Source organism: Danio aesculapii, chromosome 10, assembly GCF_903798145.1.
Source record: "Danio aesculapii chromosome 10, fDanAes4.1, whole genome shotgun sequence".
Taxonomy (NCBI): domain Eukaryota; kingdom Metazoa; phylum Chordata; class Actinopteri; order Cypriniformes; family Danionidae; genus Danio; species Danio aesculapii.
The window spans coordinates 37,459,043-37,478,692 of record NC_079444.1 but is presented as its reverse complement, the minus strand read 5'-3'; the positions used below and the strand labels follow the sequence as shown (position 1 = coordinate 37,478,692).

The following is a 19,650-nucleotide window of genomic DNA, read 5'->3' as shown; positions in this document are numbered from 1 at the left end:
CTGTTTCCAGTACGCGCACACACGCACACTAGCGTTTACTGACACCATACGGCTGTGGTGATTATAGCGGTTAGGAATTAGATAGTGATTTTACTTTATTACAAACATGCTCTGTTTAAAAAACATTTATAAAATCACAGAGAGTTGTAACAAATATTTTAATCCCAGTTTTTTTGCAAAAAATGTTCTGTGGACATGTGTGTACATGTTATTATGGAAACATGGATCCTGTCAATCAATTCGGTGGGCGGGGAAAACCACACTCCTATGTCACGTTGCGGTTGTGCTCAAAATCACTAGGATTCAGGTCCTATTTTAACATCAGGAAATTTTTTAAAAAGAGACTTGTTGGGTTTATATCACTCCAATATGACAGTGGACACACTATACCCACACACAGTTCTGTCCAAACAGCTTACAAAAGTAGATTTTCACCATATGTGCCCTTTAAAACTCACGCAACATCATTTTCCAGCAACAAATATCATAAACGCTATACGCTTTTGGGAGAAAAATGAAAATCTACAAGCACTTCTCTAAAAACAGCAGGAGTCCATTTACAGACGCTACAGCTTCCCTCTGAAGTAATAAAAGAGAAGCAGCAGTCAATGTTTTATACATGCTGCTGTATTCACCATGCACCCTATATCACCCTGCCGCCCAAGACCAGTTACTCACTGAAGCCAAGCAGGGCTGGATGGGAGACCACGTGGGAAAACTAGGTTGCTGTTGGAAGTGGTGTTATTGAGGCCAGCAGGGGGTGCTTAACCTGCGGTCTGCGTGGGTCCTAATGCCCCAGTAAAGTGAAAGGACACTATACTGTCAGTGAGCGCCGTCTTTCAAATGAGGTGTTAAACCGAGGTCTTGACTCTCTGTGGTCATTTAAAATCACTTTTCATAAAGAGTAGGGGTGTTCAGGTTAAATTCCCTCCATTGGCCCTTACCCATCATGGCCTCATACATCCCCATCCACTGAATTGGCTCTATCGCTGTCTCTCCACTCCACCTATAGCTGGTGTGTGGTGAGCACACTGACGCCGTTGTCCTGTGGATGCTGTCACATCAAACAAGTGGATGCTGCACACTAGTGGTGATGTGGAGAAACCCCCTCATGATTGTGAAGTACTTTGGGTGTATGACCATACATGATAAATGCGCTATATAAATACACATTACATTCTATTATTACTGCAAAATCAGACTTCACATTCACCCACCTTAAAAATGGAATTATCAGACTCACAAATCAGTAAAACCAGTACAAGTTGCCCTTTTTACTACTAAACCATAAACATTGAGTTCCGCCTGCATGATTTTAGCCCTGATTTTGACTCGCCGACAGGATTAGAGAAATCGCTGGCAAATGCCTGAAATCACAGGCAAATCGGTGCTCGTTCACGTGAGTGACAATCACACAATGTGAACTATCAAAGACGCGATCTGGGAGAATCGCTGATGAATCGCTGATGCCTGTGAGATATTTGGTAATGCTAAATATCAGGACCTGTCAGCGATTTAAATCATGCTGTGTGAAATGTGTTCTGACTGAAAATAACATCAGTGATACCTACAGCCAATGAGAGAGTAGCATCCACTAGTGTGTGTACCTGCAGGACAGCGGGAGCTTGGAGGAGAAGTTAAAAGCGGTCATTATCAGTTTATCTGGACCCAAGAATTGGAGGAAAACTAGTGGAAATTTGACAGGAGCACCGTTTGACGTGTCATCTGAGCAATATCACAACCGGTCGATAAAGAAAAAAGTTGAGGAGAAATTGCTAATTCCCTTCAAACCCAGGTGAGCAAAATAAGTACATTTTCTACCCCACTAAAGGCTTCTTTCTCATTATGTAGTTAATAACAAAGGATATACTACGTGACCTTGTGTTGTTTTTATGTCAGTTCTCGCATGTGTTTGGTTGCGAGATGTAGTTTGGACAAAGTTGTCAACGATTCTTCCTATTTGAAAGTCATGCAGTGTGAAACCCCGTGTCGCCGATCCATCTTTCTGTGCAAACAAAACAGCGATGAAACGCTACCCCAGATAGTCATGCAGTGTGAAAACATCTGTGACACGACTACTTTGAAAATCATGCAGTCTCAACTTAGTATAATTGAAATAGAACAGGTTGAAGAAAAAAAACGCTACTAAAGCTAAAGATTAAAAAATTAACTGAAGATGTAACAATATATTTTCTATACTTAAACATGCACAATAAAAATAAAAAATACATCCTTGTTCCATAACCAACAGGATACTGATTACGGCTGCACGATTAATCGAAAAAAGATCTCGATTCGACCCTACACACGATCTTAATTAAGCTTTTTCTACGATTCAGCCAATTAAATTTTCAAGGAGAGAAGCAAGGCAGTCGCACAAATATTCACAGCAACATTGACACCTTCAAATGGCGTTAAAAGTGTTACATACTGTATTTATAATGTATAATTCACCCAAAAATGTAATTTCTGTCTTCTTGTAAAGATGTATTCGCAGCCGCGAAATCACATGTGAGCTGACCGCCAGCTGTTTGTTTACTTTCAAGAACCAGTGTTGCCAGATGTAGCTGACTGTTTCCAGCCTAAACCTAAAAAGCACCGCCCAACAATCTGTAGTCTCGTTGGGAGATCACAACTGTTGTAAGCGTTTGTATGTGGAGAACGGGGGCTATGGAACCTTTTCGGGGGATCATAACAGGTTTATGAGTGAAAACAGGGGCTGGCAGGCACGCAGTTACAAAACCGCCCATTATTACACTACCCGTCAATGTCATTTTTTACCCGCAAAAATAAATTCAAAACCGCCCAATCTGGCAACATTGCCAAGAACGCGCGCATGCCCGTCTTTGATGGCAGCTTTGGTGAACAGAAGCTGCATAGGCTGTGGATAACAGGTAATGAAGGTGTAAATAACGTTTAGTTTGTTGCACAGAGCGATTGTTTGAGGGCCGTGCAGGAGGTTTGCTTTGCATGTATGTGTTTTTTTTCTCACAGTGACGGCAGCCATGATCGACACTAAAAAGTGAAAGTGAAACCTGTGCGGATCATATCACATTTTAGAGTTATGATTACTACAAACATTTGATGTTTTTTTCTTTCATAGTGAACACAAAGTATTGTGCATAAAATTAAATGTTTACAGTGTCAGTATAACAACCCTAGCCTATATATAATGTTGAATATAATGCAAGAAGGAGTCTAATAATGACAAAATTCTAATTTTACCAGTGGAAACAAATGGTCTAATAATGCTGTTAATAACAGATGACAAGTGCATGTCTTAAACATAATAAATCAACTTTATAATTCTGAATAGTTATATTCTGATGTCATCATTTTACTGTGAATTAACAAACAAGACATATTGAAAGTCTGTTCAAGTCCAGCATAATGACTATACAAAATTTAGTATTTTAAGCAACAGTAGACCTACACAAAGGCCTAACATTATTATTTTTGTTTTACCATATGTTGAAGAATTAACAATAATAATAGGCTAATCATATTAACCTTTATTTTACATTTACAGAATCATGAGAAAGAATCGTGATCTTCATTTTAAGCAAAAAAAAAAAATAAATTATTCACATTTTTGCTAGAATGGTGCAGCCCTAATACTAATACACTGTATTGTGCATCTGTACAAATAAATACGAATACAATTTCTTTAAAATCAAATTAATATTAAGAAAACGCATGTAATAAGTGGTTACTTGTGTTTTCTTTTAAAAAGTGAGTAAACTCGTTGCCTTAAAAATTATTATGTAAATGGAGTATAATAAGTATAATTTAAACCAGGTACCAAGTTCAAACAGGTATAGTCACTGTTTTTGAGTAAATGACACCTATTATAACATATTAAATCAAATTTAAAACAAGTCTCTGATGTCCCTAGAGCGTGTATGTGAAGTTCCAGCTCCAAATACTACACAAACAACGTTTATAACTCTTTGAAACTGCCCCTTTTAGGCTTTGAGCCAAATTGTGCCATTTTGATGATCGTCGCTTCAAATTCAAATGAGACTGAGCACCCAGCCCTCTTTTCAAAAGAGGGTGGAGCTATAAACGCATGCGTGTCAGCATAGTGGCAAATTCAAGTCTAATGGTGGACAGCTGCTTCTCACTCTGGGCCGTCTATGCTAATGAGGGAGAGATCACTAATGGGCGTTCAAAGGTAGAATGTGTGAAGTGTTTCTGCAGATTGTTTTTATCAAGTGTGATTATAAAAAACTGAATTAATTAATTTTGACCATTAGAGGCTGGTTATATTCACAAAGTGTTACCACAAAACTGTGTTTAAACTCCTTGTGAAAGTACTTTTTGCATAATATGTCGCCTTTAAATCAACTTGCTGCTTTTTGTCATTTTGTGCCATCACAACCAGTGTATCTGAGCAATGCCTCAACAAAAATCGGTCAATGCCTGTTGATATTTCCATTTTTAAAGCATTTGCAAATGTATTTTGGTTCAGACAAAAAAAAATTATAATAAAAATAGAGAAAAAAATATCAAACCAAGTGTGAAACTGCCTCAACCTCATGTGTAGCTCCACTGCCCAGCAAAAGTGCAATGTAAGAAACCAATCAGATCTCATCACAACAAACAGCCTGTTCCAGCATTACACGGGTTTACCTTATATCAACAGTGTTTTTACAGTCACAGTGAACGAACAGCAGGAGAGACAATCAGAACAGAGATGAGAGGTCGCGCTGCCCTCTGAACAGTAGAAATACATGATGGACTATCAGAGGAAAATCGATGGCACGCATCTGTCCCTGAGCTCAAGAACAACCTGTGTGTGACAGAGGAAGATCTTCAGGGGTTTGATCCGCTGCACATCATACAGCTGTCCCAAGAGCTCTCGGTGTGCAAGGAGAGGTATCAGTGCAAGACAGAAAGAACACATGACTTCTGTCAGAGCCCGACAGGGGTTGATCTTTACCATCAGTGCTTTTATGTATTGGTTTTATATCTGCCTATAAATACATCAGTCTATCTATCGTTACAAACCCTTCTTTCGAAAATATATAGTGCATCCGGAAAGTATTTATAGCGCTTCACTTTTTCCACATTTTTTATGTTACAGCCTTATTCCAAAATGGATTAAATTATTTCCTCAACATTCTACACACAATACCCCATAATGACAATGTGAAAAAAGATTATTTGAAATTGTTGCAAGCTTATTAACAATAAAAAACCTGAAAAATCACATGTACATCAGTATTTACAGCCTTTGCTCAATACTTTGTTGATGCACCTTTGGCAGCAATTACAGCCTCAAGTATTTTTGAATATGATGCCACAAGCTTGGCACACCTGTCTTTGGGAATTTTTGCCCATTCCTCTTTGCAGTACCTCTCAAGCTCTATCAGGTTGGATGGGAAGCGACTGTATACAGCCAATTTCAGATCTCTCCAGAGATGTTCAATAGGATTTAGGTCTGGGCTTTGGCTGGGCCACTCAAGGACATTCACAGAGTTGTAGTGAAGCCACTCCATTGATATTTAGGTGGTGTGCTTTGGGTCATTGACCTGCTGGAAGATGAACCGTCGCCCCAGTCTGAGGTCAAGAGCACTCTGAAACAGGTTTTCATTCAGAATGTCTCTGTACATTCCTGCATTCATCTTTCCCTCTATCCTGACTAGTCTTCCAGTCCCTGCTGCTGAAAAACATCCGCACAGCATGAAGCTGCCACCACCATGCTTTACTGTAGGGATGATATCAGCCTGGTGATGAGTGCCTGGTTTTCTCCAAATGTAACGCCTGGCATTCACTCTAAAGAGTTCAATTTTAGTCTCATCAGACCAGAGAATTTTGTCTCTTATTGTCTGAGAGTCCTTCAGATGCCTTTTGGCAAACTCTCTACCATACAGGCCTGATTAGTGGACTGCTGCACAGATGGTTGTCCTTCTGTGAGGTTCTCCTCTTTCCACAGAAGAACTGTGGAGCTCAGACAGAGTGACCATCGGGTTTTTGATCACCTCCCTGACTAAGGCCCTTCTCCCCCGATCACTCAGCTTAGATGGCCAGCTCTAGGAAGAATCATGGTGGTTCCAAACATCTTCCACTTACGGATGATGGAGGCCACGATGCTCAGTGGAACTTTCAGAGCAGCAGAAATTTTTGTGTAACCTTCCCCAGCCTTGTGCCTCGAGACAATCATGTCTCAGAGATCTACAGACAATTCCTTTGTCTTCATGCTTGGTTTGTGCTTTGACATGCACTATCAACCCTGGGACCTTATATAGACAGGTGTATGCATTTTCAAATCATGCTCAATCAACTGAATTGACTACTGGTGAACTCCAATTAAGCTGCTGATCATTCTCAAGAATGATCAGTGGAAACAGAATGTACCTGAGCTCAATTTAGAGCTTCACGGCAAAGGCTGTCAATACTTCTGTGCATGGGATTTTTCAGCTTTTTTACTTTTAATAAATTTGCAACAATTTCAAAAACTCTTTTTTTCACATTGTCATTATGGGGTATTGTGTGAAGAATTTTGAGTAAATAAATGAATTTAATCCATTTGGAATAAGGTTTGTAACATAAAAAATGTGAAAAAAGAGAAACGCTATGAATACTTTCCGGATGCACTGTAAGAACATGTCTGAACTATACACTGGCCATCAAGATTTGTCATATTTCTTATAATAAGTCTGTATGCTCAGCAGGGTGACATTTGTTTGATCATAAATAAAGTACAGTTGTGAAATATTGTTTTTATGATCAAAACTGTGTTTTCCTTTTTACTTTTACATGTAATATTATATTGTATATTTTATATTCTAATTTGCAAGGCTGAATTTGATCAGCATCATCTTCAGTGATCCTCCAAATTATCATCCTAATAATTTGATGCTCAAGTTTTCCCTATTTTGATCATTTGAATTTGTTCTTGCTGGATAATAATATTGTCAACATCAAACATCTGAACTGAAGCATATTTCAAACAATTATGTTTAATACAACCAATTTTAATCAATTCTTTGAATAAAATATTAGATTAAAGTTAGATTAAGATTACGTTTTTTTGTAGCTTCACACAGACAGGGCTATCTGCAGTGCTGCGGCTCCAGACTGAACGTGTGCATGCAGACAGACGGCTCCGTCTTAAATGTCAATTTTATGTGACATTTAAAGTGGGTAAATGTAAAACTCTGGACAGAGAATATGAAAATTCTGGCTATTTAGCATTTTAAAGAAAATAGTTGAATCTATTTCAACACTGCAAACCTTGACACATCAAGCGAGTGTGCAATACATGTAAATATAGGAATATTATTATATACAGGATATTTATTTCACACAGCAGTTAAAGGGCACCTATTTTACCCCTTTTTCAAGATTTAATGCAAGTCTTTTGTGTCTCCAGAATGTGTCTATAAAGTTACCCATCAAAATACTTATCAGATTATTCATTATCACTTTAAAATCTGGAAAATTTGAACTGTTAGGACATTGCAGCTGTTTTTGTTGGCTGTGCTTTTAATGCAAATGAGCTGGTTCTCCCTGTCCACCATTCCCAAATGCGCATCAGAGCCATAGAGATTTGCCTGTATTGCTCTGATGCTTGTAGCCTTCACGTAGATAATCAGCATAGTGACAGACAAGAATGAGGCAGATCTCCCTTACTAGAGTAAGAACGTTCCCAACGGTTATTTGATATACTTGTTGTGGAGTTAATTCAAGCCTTTCTGCAACGATGAGTGACATACTATGTCATTATAAAGTTTGCACATGCACACACACGCACACATTAAGCTTTACACTGTTTTTGCTTGGCAATTGTGACAGGATACAGGTTAATATGCACTGCTGTATGGGCATCCGTTATGTTAATGTACAAAATAAACCTGATTTAAGTCCACAAACTGGGATTGAGTCATCTTCTTTAATAATTGTACTGAAACTATGCGGCTGTGGTGTTGAATTACATAGCGTTTTGTCTGTATTCATTACAAACATGCACATGCATTTTAAAAAAAAAATTAAACTTGTAAAACTCAATCTTGAGGTGCAGATGATCACAGAGAGCTGAACAGATCTTTTAATTCCTGTTGCTTTGCGCATGTCCTGTCTTGTGGATATGATTATACGTGTTACAACAGAGACATGTTAATAAGGATCAGTCAATTAATTCGGTGGGCAGGGAAATCACACTCCTACATCACGTGACGGTGAGCATTAAAATGGGAGGGATTTGGATCCTATTTTAACATCAGGAAATTAAAAAAAGAGATTTATGTTTATCAATCCAATATGGCCGTGGACACTATATCTACACAGTTCTGTCCAAACAGCTTACAAAAGATGATCTTCATCATAGGTGCCCTTTAAGCAGACAAGTAAAGTAAGCAAACGGAATAAAATCACATTTTAGGGGCAAAATTGCAGGTTTTTATCTGTAATAGAAACTAAAATAGCTGCAAACAAAGCCAGAGCAGAATATTTGATCTGTTTTGAAATGAATCGAGTGAGTCAATAACTCATTCATAAACACAATCATGAGCTTCATTTCTGAATAAAGCAGACATTCTGAAAGCATCATTTAAATGGATTGTTCAATGAATCACTCTTTAGGATCTGAAAACCTACTGACAGTGATTTTTTTTTAGAAATGTATTTAAAAGACCAAACTATTGGTAAATTATTAATAAAGTATACAACCAAGCACATGTGGACAAAATGTCAACAAGTGATATTTAAAACTGATCTACGAAACTGCAACCATGCATCTCTAAATACACCCACGTGTTTGAACATGTTTGATTATCCGAAATGAGTGCACAGTCAGCATGGTGACTCACAGTCAAGAAAAGGATGGCTTGTTCCGCCCACTTTTAGCTACTTTGTTTTTAATTGCAAGCAAGAAGACTAATATTACACATCAGCAATGCCAAAACTCCTGATGAACATCACTACAGGTTATATATTTAGAAGAATAGCATAAGCTTGACATAGATATTATTATCTAAATATATTATTATTTAATTATTGACATATTAAAATAATTTAAATTACATTGGTTTAAAAAAAATTTACTGTTAAAAAAAAGACTGTTAAATAAAAAAATAAAAATAAATCTACTATTTCTCTTACTTCTATGCTATTCCAGAGCCATATGCACCCACTACCAGGTAAAATCTTCCCTTTATCTCGCATTCAAGTTCAAGTTGCTTTATTGGCATGACATTTTGTACAGTATTACCAAAGAATTTTATATGTATAAAATATGTAATTTATTGACCATTAAATTAATAAAATATACAGCAAAAAAAAAAAAATGGAAGGAATAAAAACAGAAAATATCTTAAATAATTACAGGAATAAAATGTGTAGATTATTTAAATAATGACTGATTAACCATTTCTACTGCCGTTCAAATATTTTGCAGCCAATTTAGATTTCGTCCCCCCTCATAATTTCATCCTCTCAGAGTATTTAGTGAGGGTTTTCTGAGTCGTTTAGATTAAAGAATCAATTATTTAATGCCTCTCTTGCTCTCGTGACGATGCGCATATAATTAAACAGCTTTCGAAAGCAGAAGCCGGACATTTTGTTAGATTTAGAAACCCCAGCCAAATGCAAAAAGGCGTATCTCAGTGGGTCTGCAGGGCACGTGAGGCTGTCTGTGGGAGTGTTGGCAGCTCTCACGCAGTACAAAACGAGTAAATGAGAGAAGATTTTCCACTACATAATTGATCATGGATGTTTGGTTATAGTGGACAGACACAAAGTGTAAATGGATGATAATAATACAAAAACAGTGTCACTAAATATACTTGGGCGGTCGTTGATATACCCGTAAAAGTCTATGTGTGGGAAGCACTGCAGTAACAAAAGTTCTTGACAAAAGTAGTTCCGCTCTTGTCCTCCCTCTCAAAACTAACAAAGAGTCGATATCAGGAAACAGTTGTTCCTAGATGCCTCATTTGTGCTATTCAGAAACATACAAGTGACGTCACAGACACTACGTCCATATATTTATACGGTCTATGGCAAAAACCAGCATGTTTATATATTAAGTGTATTTGTAGGGTAAGTGTCCACTTTCCCTCCTCTTCAAAGCGCATGTACAGAAGCTGACCTGAAAACAGTGTCTTTATCACAATGGAGCGGGTCTGTCAGTCAGCACCGATACATAAATTGACTGATTCAGAGGTTGTGTAGGAAGGGCGATGATCCACGCATAGCTTTAATGGAAGCGGCTGTTTTAATATTAATTTCAATGTGCTTTCAAGCCAACATAAAGCTAACAGCATGATTCTCTTGAACAGCTCTTGCAATTATCACATTTGAGATCTCTGTGTTTTCATAAAAAGATTTCAAATACAAGAGAAATAGGGGAAAATACTTACATGGGATGATAACTGAATAGAAAGTAAAATACGGGAGAATCTTGGCAAAAACTGGAGTGTTGAGTTCTTACGCTGTACAAAACGAGTAAATGAGTGAAGATTTTCCACTACATAATCTATCATGGATGTTTGGTTATAGTGGACAGACACAAAAAATTGTGAAAGGATGATAACGATACAAAAACAGTGTCACTAAATATACTTGGGCGGTCGTTGATATACCTGTGTATGTGTGGGTATGTGTGTGTATGTGTGGGAAGCACTGCAATTACAAAAGTTCTTAACAAAAGTAGTTCCACTCTTGTCCTCCCTCTCAAAACTAACAAAGAGTCGATATCAGGAAACATTTGTTCCTAGATGCCTCATTTGTGCACTTCAGAAACATACGAGTGACGTCACAGACACTACGTCCATATATTTATACAGTCTAAGGCTAAAACCAGCACAAACAACACAATACTCTTTAACTATCATTATTAAGAAAACCACCTCAACCATAACCTGTCAACATTAGGATGTAAAAATACAGGAAATAAAACAAACCAAGATGGACATGTTTATATATTAAGTGTATTTGTAGTGTACGTGTCCACTTTTGCTCCTCTTCAAAGCGCATGTACAGAAGCTGATCTGGAAACAGTGTCTGTATCACTACGGAGTGCGACTGTCAGTCAGCACCGATACATAAATTGACTGATTTAGAGGTTGCATACACTCTCAGAAGTAAAGTTTCATAAACTAATTTCGCAAGGAGCATGTGATATTATTGAGCACGACTGGCTGCTCATCTGTAATCAGTAATGATCCAATCAGAGTGATCCAAGCTTACAATAAATGAATCGTTTTCTCCCTACTGCTCTAGAATCCCCCCTTCCACCCCATCTCCTCCTTTTCCTCCCTTTTCTAAGGGGGAGCTCTCGAGACCTACCTGATCTCGGATTCCCTTATTTGCTTATTGACTGGGCCGGAGCCTTGGGATCAAGTATTTCCGAGCTCAGGGTTCTCTCCCGGGACAGCATGCCAAACCTGCTATTGACGCTAAGCATATTTAAGTGGGAACTCTTGAAATAAAGGTATGAGAGCTATCACTGGGGTGGTACCTTTTCAAAAGGTACACATTTGTACTTAGAGGGTCTATATTGGTGCCTCAAAAGCATATATTTGTACCTACAAATTTTAAGAGGTACACTTATTTACTTTTTAAGTACTAATATGTACCCTTTAGGTATCTATAGGGACCCTCTAGGTACAAATGTGTATCTTTTGAAAAGATTCCACCCCAGTGACAGCTCTCATACTTTTATTTCTGAGTGAAGGAAGGGCGACGATGCACATATCCACAAAGAGGGCATAGCTTTAATGGAAAGGAAGTGACTGCGGACATTTTAAAATAAATTTTAACGCCAAAATAAAGCTAACAGCATAATTCTTTTGAACAGATCTCGCAATTATCACATTAGAGATCTCTGTGTTTTCATAGAATGACTAAAAATACAGGAGAAATATGGGGAAATACATAAATGGGATGATAATGAGATAGAAACGTAAAATACAGAAAAATCCCTGCAAAAACGGGAGGGTTGACAGGTTTGCCATAAACATATTGTGTGGATTTCTTCACTCCCAAGCAGATATTGCAAACAAACTCATCATCAACAATCTCTTTTTGCGTCTGATTTAAAAGAGAAACATTGCCTAAAGTTTAAAGAAGTGACGTTGGCGGCCCATCTGCTGGTTCTGCCCAATACTGGTGGGGTGATAATCCTGCTTTAATGAAGTGGAGGTGTGCCAGTTAGCCGCTCTGTTTAGCCATCACTCATCAAGCAGACGTTTATAGCTGAAGGCCAGAGGGAGAAACTTTCTGACTCTTGTTGACGGATCAAAATGTTTTCACACACACGTGCACACACACAATTTCACGCTTTCTAGCCACTGCCCAACACTTTACACTGTTTACACACACACTCGCAGTGCTGGCGAGCGCACGCTGTAGAGACTCTGCTAAATGGGAAATAAAATATTAATCCCGCAATCACCTTCAGAAATTGAAAACAGGCAGAGCACTTACCATTTTATTATTGATTTCGTGAAAATGAATTTCACAGACTTTCTCTACAATGTCTTCATTCTCAAACGTTACGAAGCCGAAGCCTGCGGAAACACAGAGAGAAAGAGAAACAGAGGAAGAGTCAGTGGTGCACCTTTTGAACTCAAAACTCCGACAGTTTTTCAGGCCTCCGTCAGAGAGAGAGAGAGAGAGAGAGAGCGTGGGGAGTTCAGATCTGAACGGACATTGTCTTTTTTGAAAGCCGGCCGCTGATGAAATCTCTCTCACGACTGGGCAGACGAGGGGGAAATCGGACAGCAGAAAAGCACAAAGACTGTTAATGAGATTCATGGAGCCACATCTGAATTTCATTAAATGCGTTCTGCGCTGCCTTCATTGAAATTTCACCGTATAACAAGCTCCCGTTTTAATGTAAATGCGGGGCTGGAGATCCCTGAATCTGTCTCCGACCGTGGGATTGTCTTCTTTTTTTTCATATTTATGAAATAAGAAGTTTAACCCGTTCGGCTCATCCGGGCTTAACAAGGATCTGTCTGTGCTTTTATTATAATGAGAAAAAGAGAAGCGCTTTTCACTGCGGCTCACGAGGGAGAATGATTTTCTATTCCTGGGTGTTAAGAGGAGGCCAACGGTGAAAACACAAAGGAAAACAAGCCAGAGAGGAAGATAAACACTTTACTCACTGTTTGTTTATAAAGACAGGATGCTCTTTCAGTGGCGCACAAACAGCATTCTGACGGATTCACGGGAGTAGACTCGCAGAAAAGCTGACGGCTGATTGAAGCAGACGCAATAAACTCTGCTCTGATGCTGCTAATGGCTGCTGTTTGTGTTTTTGTGGAGTCTAGCAGAGATCAGGCAGACCTTTAATGAGTCACGGGCTTTCTGCATACTGTACACACACACCTACATGACTGTGATGGTTTTTACTGTTATCCAGTATCTAAACCGTTATGATGGAGCGAATCACTACTTGTTATTGAACATTTCATATGGAACTATTTTATATAAACACAGTTCAAGCCTCCTTTGAATTTCCCTTTACAAACATTTCCCAAATGATGTTTAACAGAGCAAGGAATTTTTCACAGTATGTCTGATAATATTTTTTCTTCTGGAGAAAGTCTTACTTGTTTTATATCAGCTAGAATAAAAGCAGTTTTTATTTTTAAGACCATTTAAATGTCAATATTATTAGCCCCCTTAAGCAATATTTATTTTGGATTGTCTACAGAACAAACCATCTTTCCAGCGTCATAGTGACCAGTGTCTTCCGATAGGGTGCTTATAACTTCCGTTTACAGCGTTTCTCAACAGGAATAATCAAACCGAAAGTGGCTGTCAATATCACTTTCAGTGGCTTACGGAGTGTTTTTGTGATGCACCACGGTGTGTGTTAAAGCCGATATACTTCTGTCAGATGTGGTGCCGTCAGATAAGATGCTGAAATATAGCGTCAGTGTTTAAAACCTGTCAGCTGTTATACTGTAATCAGCTAATCGGGAGCCATATTTGTTTAATTTAGTTAGTTTGTATTGTGTAGTATTTACCAGAGTATGTGTTTATGTCATTTCAAAATGTCACTTTATTTTCACTTTGTGCCACTCTTTCAATCCCAGTGTTAGTACATGTGTTTGTCAAACATTTTGGTAAATGACATTTGTTTGGGTTGTTTATATATTTGAAATCAAAAAGAGAAAATATTAACTTCAGCGATGTCGAGGCTCCATTTAGAACACATAAGATGAGGGTAAAACGACTCGCAGCTGTTGTTTTCCATCCCATTAGATCGCATTTTTTAAACAATTAGTCCAAGAGGTGGTGCTGATCAACAGCAGTATTAGGTTAAAAGATATTAAATTCTAGACCTTAGCCCTACCCCTTACCCAATTCCCAATACTTGTCCCAATTCTCTTTAACATAAAGGCGTAGGGCTAAGGGAAAGGGCTAATATAGCCCTTAAAATGGAGAATTTTCAGGAGCACACTCGAAACCAAGACGTATGAAAACGGCAAATACAACGGCAACATGGAACTGCACACGGAAGTCAGGAGATGTACAAATGAGTATTATTCGTCATTTTTACTTATCTTTACAATAAACAAGCGCATGTTTTAATACATTCATAGTGTTCATGTTTTACAGTCATGCTTTTTTTTTTTAAACGATTAAAAGAACTGCTAAATTTGGCCATCTATGATCCATAATAATAACTCTTCTATAGCAGTCCCACAATATACTTTCACATCTGACACTCGATGACTCGAATACCCTGTCAGAAAAGTCTATTGGCTGGGAATTGGCTTTCTACAGTGTCTGGTACAATGCTGTTTTCGTGTGTTTATAGATGAATATGGGCACAGTGTAAATGCATAGTACAGTTACGATCCTATTGCCACATTAGATCATTATGATAACGTGATATTGTTGCCTTCAGTGATTTCCTGAAGATAAATACCCAAAAATAACGTGTCTTGTTATTTCCACAAGTGGAAAACTACAGCAGTCACTATCGTCAATCTCATATGAAGTAAGAGCCTGTAATGACATATGATGATGTGTGCAGGTGTTGTAGTGTTGTCCTATTCCTTGGGGGTAAATTTTGAAGCCCTTCCCCTTCACACTTTGTTTCAAGGGCCACGAGAAAGGGAAAGGGGTAGGGGTACAAAGATAGAATTGGACCTAACACTACCATTTCAAAGCTGTCCAAACGTCATTCTTTATATACATCAAGCTGCTGACCGGAAGTTCAAAGCATCCTTCTTACGCATACACCCAAAGCATATTGGGTAATTTTGCGTTCTATAGAATATATAGTAATTCTATATATAATAATAATAAATAATATAACAAGTAATTCTAATAATTTCTTGCACTACAGCAAAGCTCTTCCTCATGAGGAAACTACTGGAGTCATTTTTCAACTGGTGGTGTTGTATTTGGTCCTGACCCTAATTCTTATCTCCAGCTTTTAAAGATGAAAGATCTGTATAGGGCTCTTCTCTCCTCCAGTGGTCAGCTGGGTGTTGGAATAAAAAAGCGTGGGGTCAAAGACTGTAGCGGTGTGTGAGATACAGTAGGTGAGAGTTCAAAGTGGCTATTACCGCCGTGGCTTATACCGCCGCCGTTTGAAATAAATGCTGCTCTGTTTTTAGTGTAAGACCGCAGTTTGTGAAAAAGCCGCCAGGGGGCGCAAAGGGACGGGATGCGAACGGAAAGAAATAGCCTTTACAGCAGCTCTCTCTCTCTCTCTCTCTCTCTCTCTCTCTCTCTCTCTCTCTCTCTCTCTCTCTCTCTCTCTCTCTCTCTCTCTCTCTCTCTATATATATATATATATATATATATATATATATATATATATATATATATATATATATAATTATGTATTTATTTAATTATATATAATTATAAATATATTCTTAATAAACTTCCCAGCCACAAATATTAAAAAAACACAACTTGTATTAAAACTGGGCGAGGATTAGAAAGAATACGATGATTGTTATATAATTTAAAATGTTATTCCTCTTGTCCAATTTCTTTATGCACATTTTTTCACTCGCTACTCTGCCAGGAACTTCGCCGCTAGAGAGCACCTTCAAAAATCTCAATCTCATGGCTCATTCTTCATGAATATAGAATTAAAATAATGCCGCGTTTGGTTCATTGTGCATCCCGCGGGTGCAACCAACAAGAATTGTGCATTTTAGTTTAACTTTTTGAGCGTTAAAAGCAGTTCGGTGTTAGTTTTTATTTAAATATATCAAGCCGAAACTAAACAGCGCATTCTCTCCGCCTCCTCGTTCATAACCAGCGGGACCGGGACAACTGCTGAAGCAGGCAATAGAGAAACTCCGTCATTCATCATAATCTTTCTTAGCTGATGTTTCGGAGTCGAAAGAATATATTAAAGAAAAACGTTCTTTTAACAGTCCCTATATATTTTATCTTTTTCTTTCTTTTTTTCCTGTCATTTCTCTTCAGCAAATTATATATTTTTAAAGCTGCTTGATTCTTTTAAAACCGAAAGCAGAGCCCGTCAATTGGTGTTTTTCCATAAGATACGTTTATCCTACGATAATTTATCCTCTGATCCTTTTGCATAAAGGTTTTAATAAAAAAAAAAACAGGTCACTTAATTACTTTCGATGTGCTAAAATATTTGTTAAACGAATGTTATTTAAAAAAAAAGCATATGCACATATTACAATTGTAAAATAGTCTAAAATGCATGGTCTAATCAGAAATAAAGGAAATTAGTTATATTTAATGCATAAAATAGGCTAGCCTTTTTATAAATTGAGTTTAATTGATTTGAAACTTTTAATTGCATTTTAACGTCCTGTATAAATAATAAAAATTGCATCAGATTGACGAAAAAAACGAATATTAATACCTGCAAACAGGGCCACGGTTCCTTTTTTTTCACTGACTGGCATGACTGGCAAACGCGTCAGAAAAAAAACTGCTGAATCTCTGCGAATATTTGGTTAACTTATAAAACAAATGTCTGGTTTAGTGATGTTAGTAATGCATAGAAAAATGCAAATCAGAATTCTCCTGAGCTCATTAAACCACTGATGACAGCGACGGAATCACTGGCCCACCACGTTCTTACGAACATATTTTATTTATTAAAGGTATTATTTCATTGACCTGAACATAACCAGTTATAATATAATTACTAACCCATCCTCTAAAGCAGGCAACACTCTATTCAGCTATGTTTTGTGTTTTTACTTAGAAATATTTTCTTTTTGGCGAATGCTTGGAGCGTAATATAGATATTTTAAATAACAGGTAGTAGGGGTGGGCGGTACACCGGTGTCATAGTCATCACCGGTGTGACATTGCGCCACGACATGGATTTTCTAATACTGTCAGTACCGTAATAAATCAATTATGCACCTTGAACGGCTGCATTTACATCAATAATAGCTAATTCTAAATAATAAGGCATTCAATTTTCTTCAAACGTTCAGTTGTGGTCTGAATACATGTCCTTATACTACAGGGCTCGAAATTGCAACCATTTTGGTCGCATGAGCGCCCGAAATTTAATCTATGCCCCCTTATAATATATTTGGGAGCATTTGTGTGTCTGAATATAATGAACAGGGAGCTTTTGTTACTGCAGGAAATACAAACGACTGAAGAGTGAAAAGTGCACAGGTTTGCAAACCTCCCCTAAAGTTATAATAATAATAATGGCGCAGATGACAGCGATCATAACATGAGGTAAATGTTGATCCGCCAGCTGAGATCAATCGAGTGTTTTCGGAGAAGGTGCCCGAATCTTGATGCGTTGCATTCACCGCGTGTTCAGCGCAAATGTCCGCTAAATATAAAATCTAACACTGTACACATCATCGCCAAAGAAACTCACCTTTACTAAGTTTACACTGAAACTACAGCTCATAACAAAGAGCGGAATTGCGCTGGTGGTCATCATGAGAATCCTGCTCTGTCTGCTCATAAATTGGTGCGGCTGACTCGCCTGCTTTATTCCACCAACACAGAGAAATGAAGATCAGCTCATAACGAGACTCAGCATTTACAATGAACCAAACCAAAACTTTTAAAGAGTGATAGAAGTGAAACTTTCTTTTGTCCGTTCTTCCTTGAGATGTTTTTTATTTTGCTATTGAAAGTAATTCCATGATATTATGCCGTCACCGTTCAAAAGATAGAAACATTCATTTTCATAAGGCCCCATATTTAATGCGGTTTCGTTTTTAAACGCATAGGTTTTGTTACGCCATCCGTCCTATAGGAGTTTTGGATTTTGTGTATTCATGTTTGTGAAAAACACTTAATAGTGGAGACCCCTTCCCCCTTCTCATAACCAAAAGCTTGTCTGTCAGGAGTTAATGGGCATCAGTGAGGCCGAAATCATGTCTATTTAAGTGTCTTTAATTTGGTGTATAGATTATTATGCGTTATTGAAACATCAAGGGGGACGCAGCAAAGTCACTTATAAATTAAAATTGTATTATTTTAAGCAATTTTATTATTTTTTGCAACAGCCTTACATTTAAAACAGAAACTTAACGGCGATTATAATCAAAAAGAACTCAGCCTGTAAGGCTAGATGTTTTCTTTCCCTTATTTATTAATTTATTTGTTCATGTGTTTGGCGCATGTAACTCGTGTGCCATCGTGTGCCATCTGAAAACTAGTGTAATGACGGCAAGCCATCTTTCCCAGACTCGGGGCAAAGTCCTGCCTCTCCTTTACTCCGTCCCGAAGCCCCAGCTGGCCCTCCTGGCATCCTCTGCGTAAAACATATGCTGCGTAAAACAAATTTAACATTTAAATATAATTTAATTTAAAACATTTATTTTTTCCTCGCTGATTTTGGTTGGGTAATAAAGCATGATGACTCAGATATGATCTAGTTTAGCTTGCATGTGTGGGCATATTTTGACGTCTTTACCTAAAACTTTAAACATTTATAATATTTAAAATAAAACGGAAAGAAATAAGGAGACTAACATAATTTAAAACACTTATTTGGTGCTTAGACCACCTTCAGAAAGTTTTGCCAGCTGTGGTAGAGCGCAACGGAGGCTCCACTGGAATGTAGCAGATGTGTTAAAACTTGGTATTATTTATTAATATGTTATTAATGTGTTTTTGTGTTCCTCGTCTTGTACGTCGCCGTGTTATTGTGCGTCAACGTCACGTTTATCTGTCCTTAAGTGCGCATATAGTTGAACATTTCTGCTCGACATCGGTAGAAACAAACTTCACAAGTTAAACTCCGCGGACACTGATGAGCTGCAAGATTTCGGCTTGCTCCGGATGCGTACCCATCCTCCGACCCCCACCTCACCACCTCGCCCACAATGGAGGCGCTTCAAGCGGCGCGAGAGGAAGCAGAAGAGGGGTAAGCGCGGGGGTATCCGAACAAGGCTAGCGGCTAACCCCCACAAACCCGCAATCCCCTCCATCATTCTAGCGAACGTACGCTCGCTAGACAACAAACTGGACTACATCCGTCTACTTCGTTCATCACATAGGACTGTAAAGGACTGTTGCGCTTTTGTGTTTACACCACACAGAGAGGAGCTTACAAAGCCTTCCCCCTCCCCCACCTTGGTGGACCACTTAACTGTCATGCTAATGCCTGCTTACAGACCGATAGTTAAAGTCACCAAACCGGTTTGCAAGGAGATACAAGTGTGGCCAGAAGGTTCTTCAGAGGCTTTACAAGAC

At 38.2% G+C, this 19,650-nt stretch overlaps 1 protein-coding gene across 1 annotated transcript in view; it reads right to left on the bottom strand.

The window, feature by feature from the left end:
- The window catches only part of msi2a (musashi RNA-binding protein 2a), a 336,546-nt gene that overhangs the window by 68,777 nt on the left and 248,119 nt on the right, over positions 1–19,650 (bottom strand). The window contains 1 exon segment of the mRNA XM_056467211.1: positions 12,433–12,515. Coding sequence (XP_056323186.1) covers positions 12,433–12,515 — 83 coding nt within the window.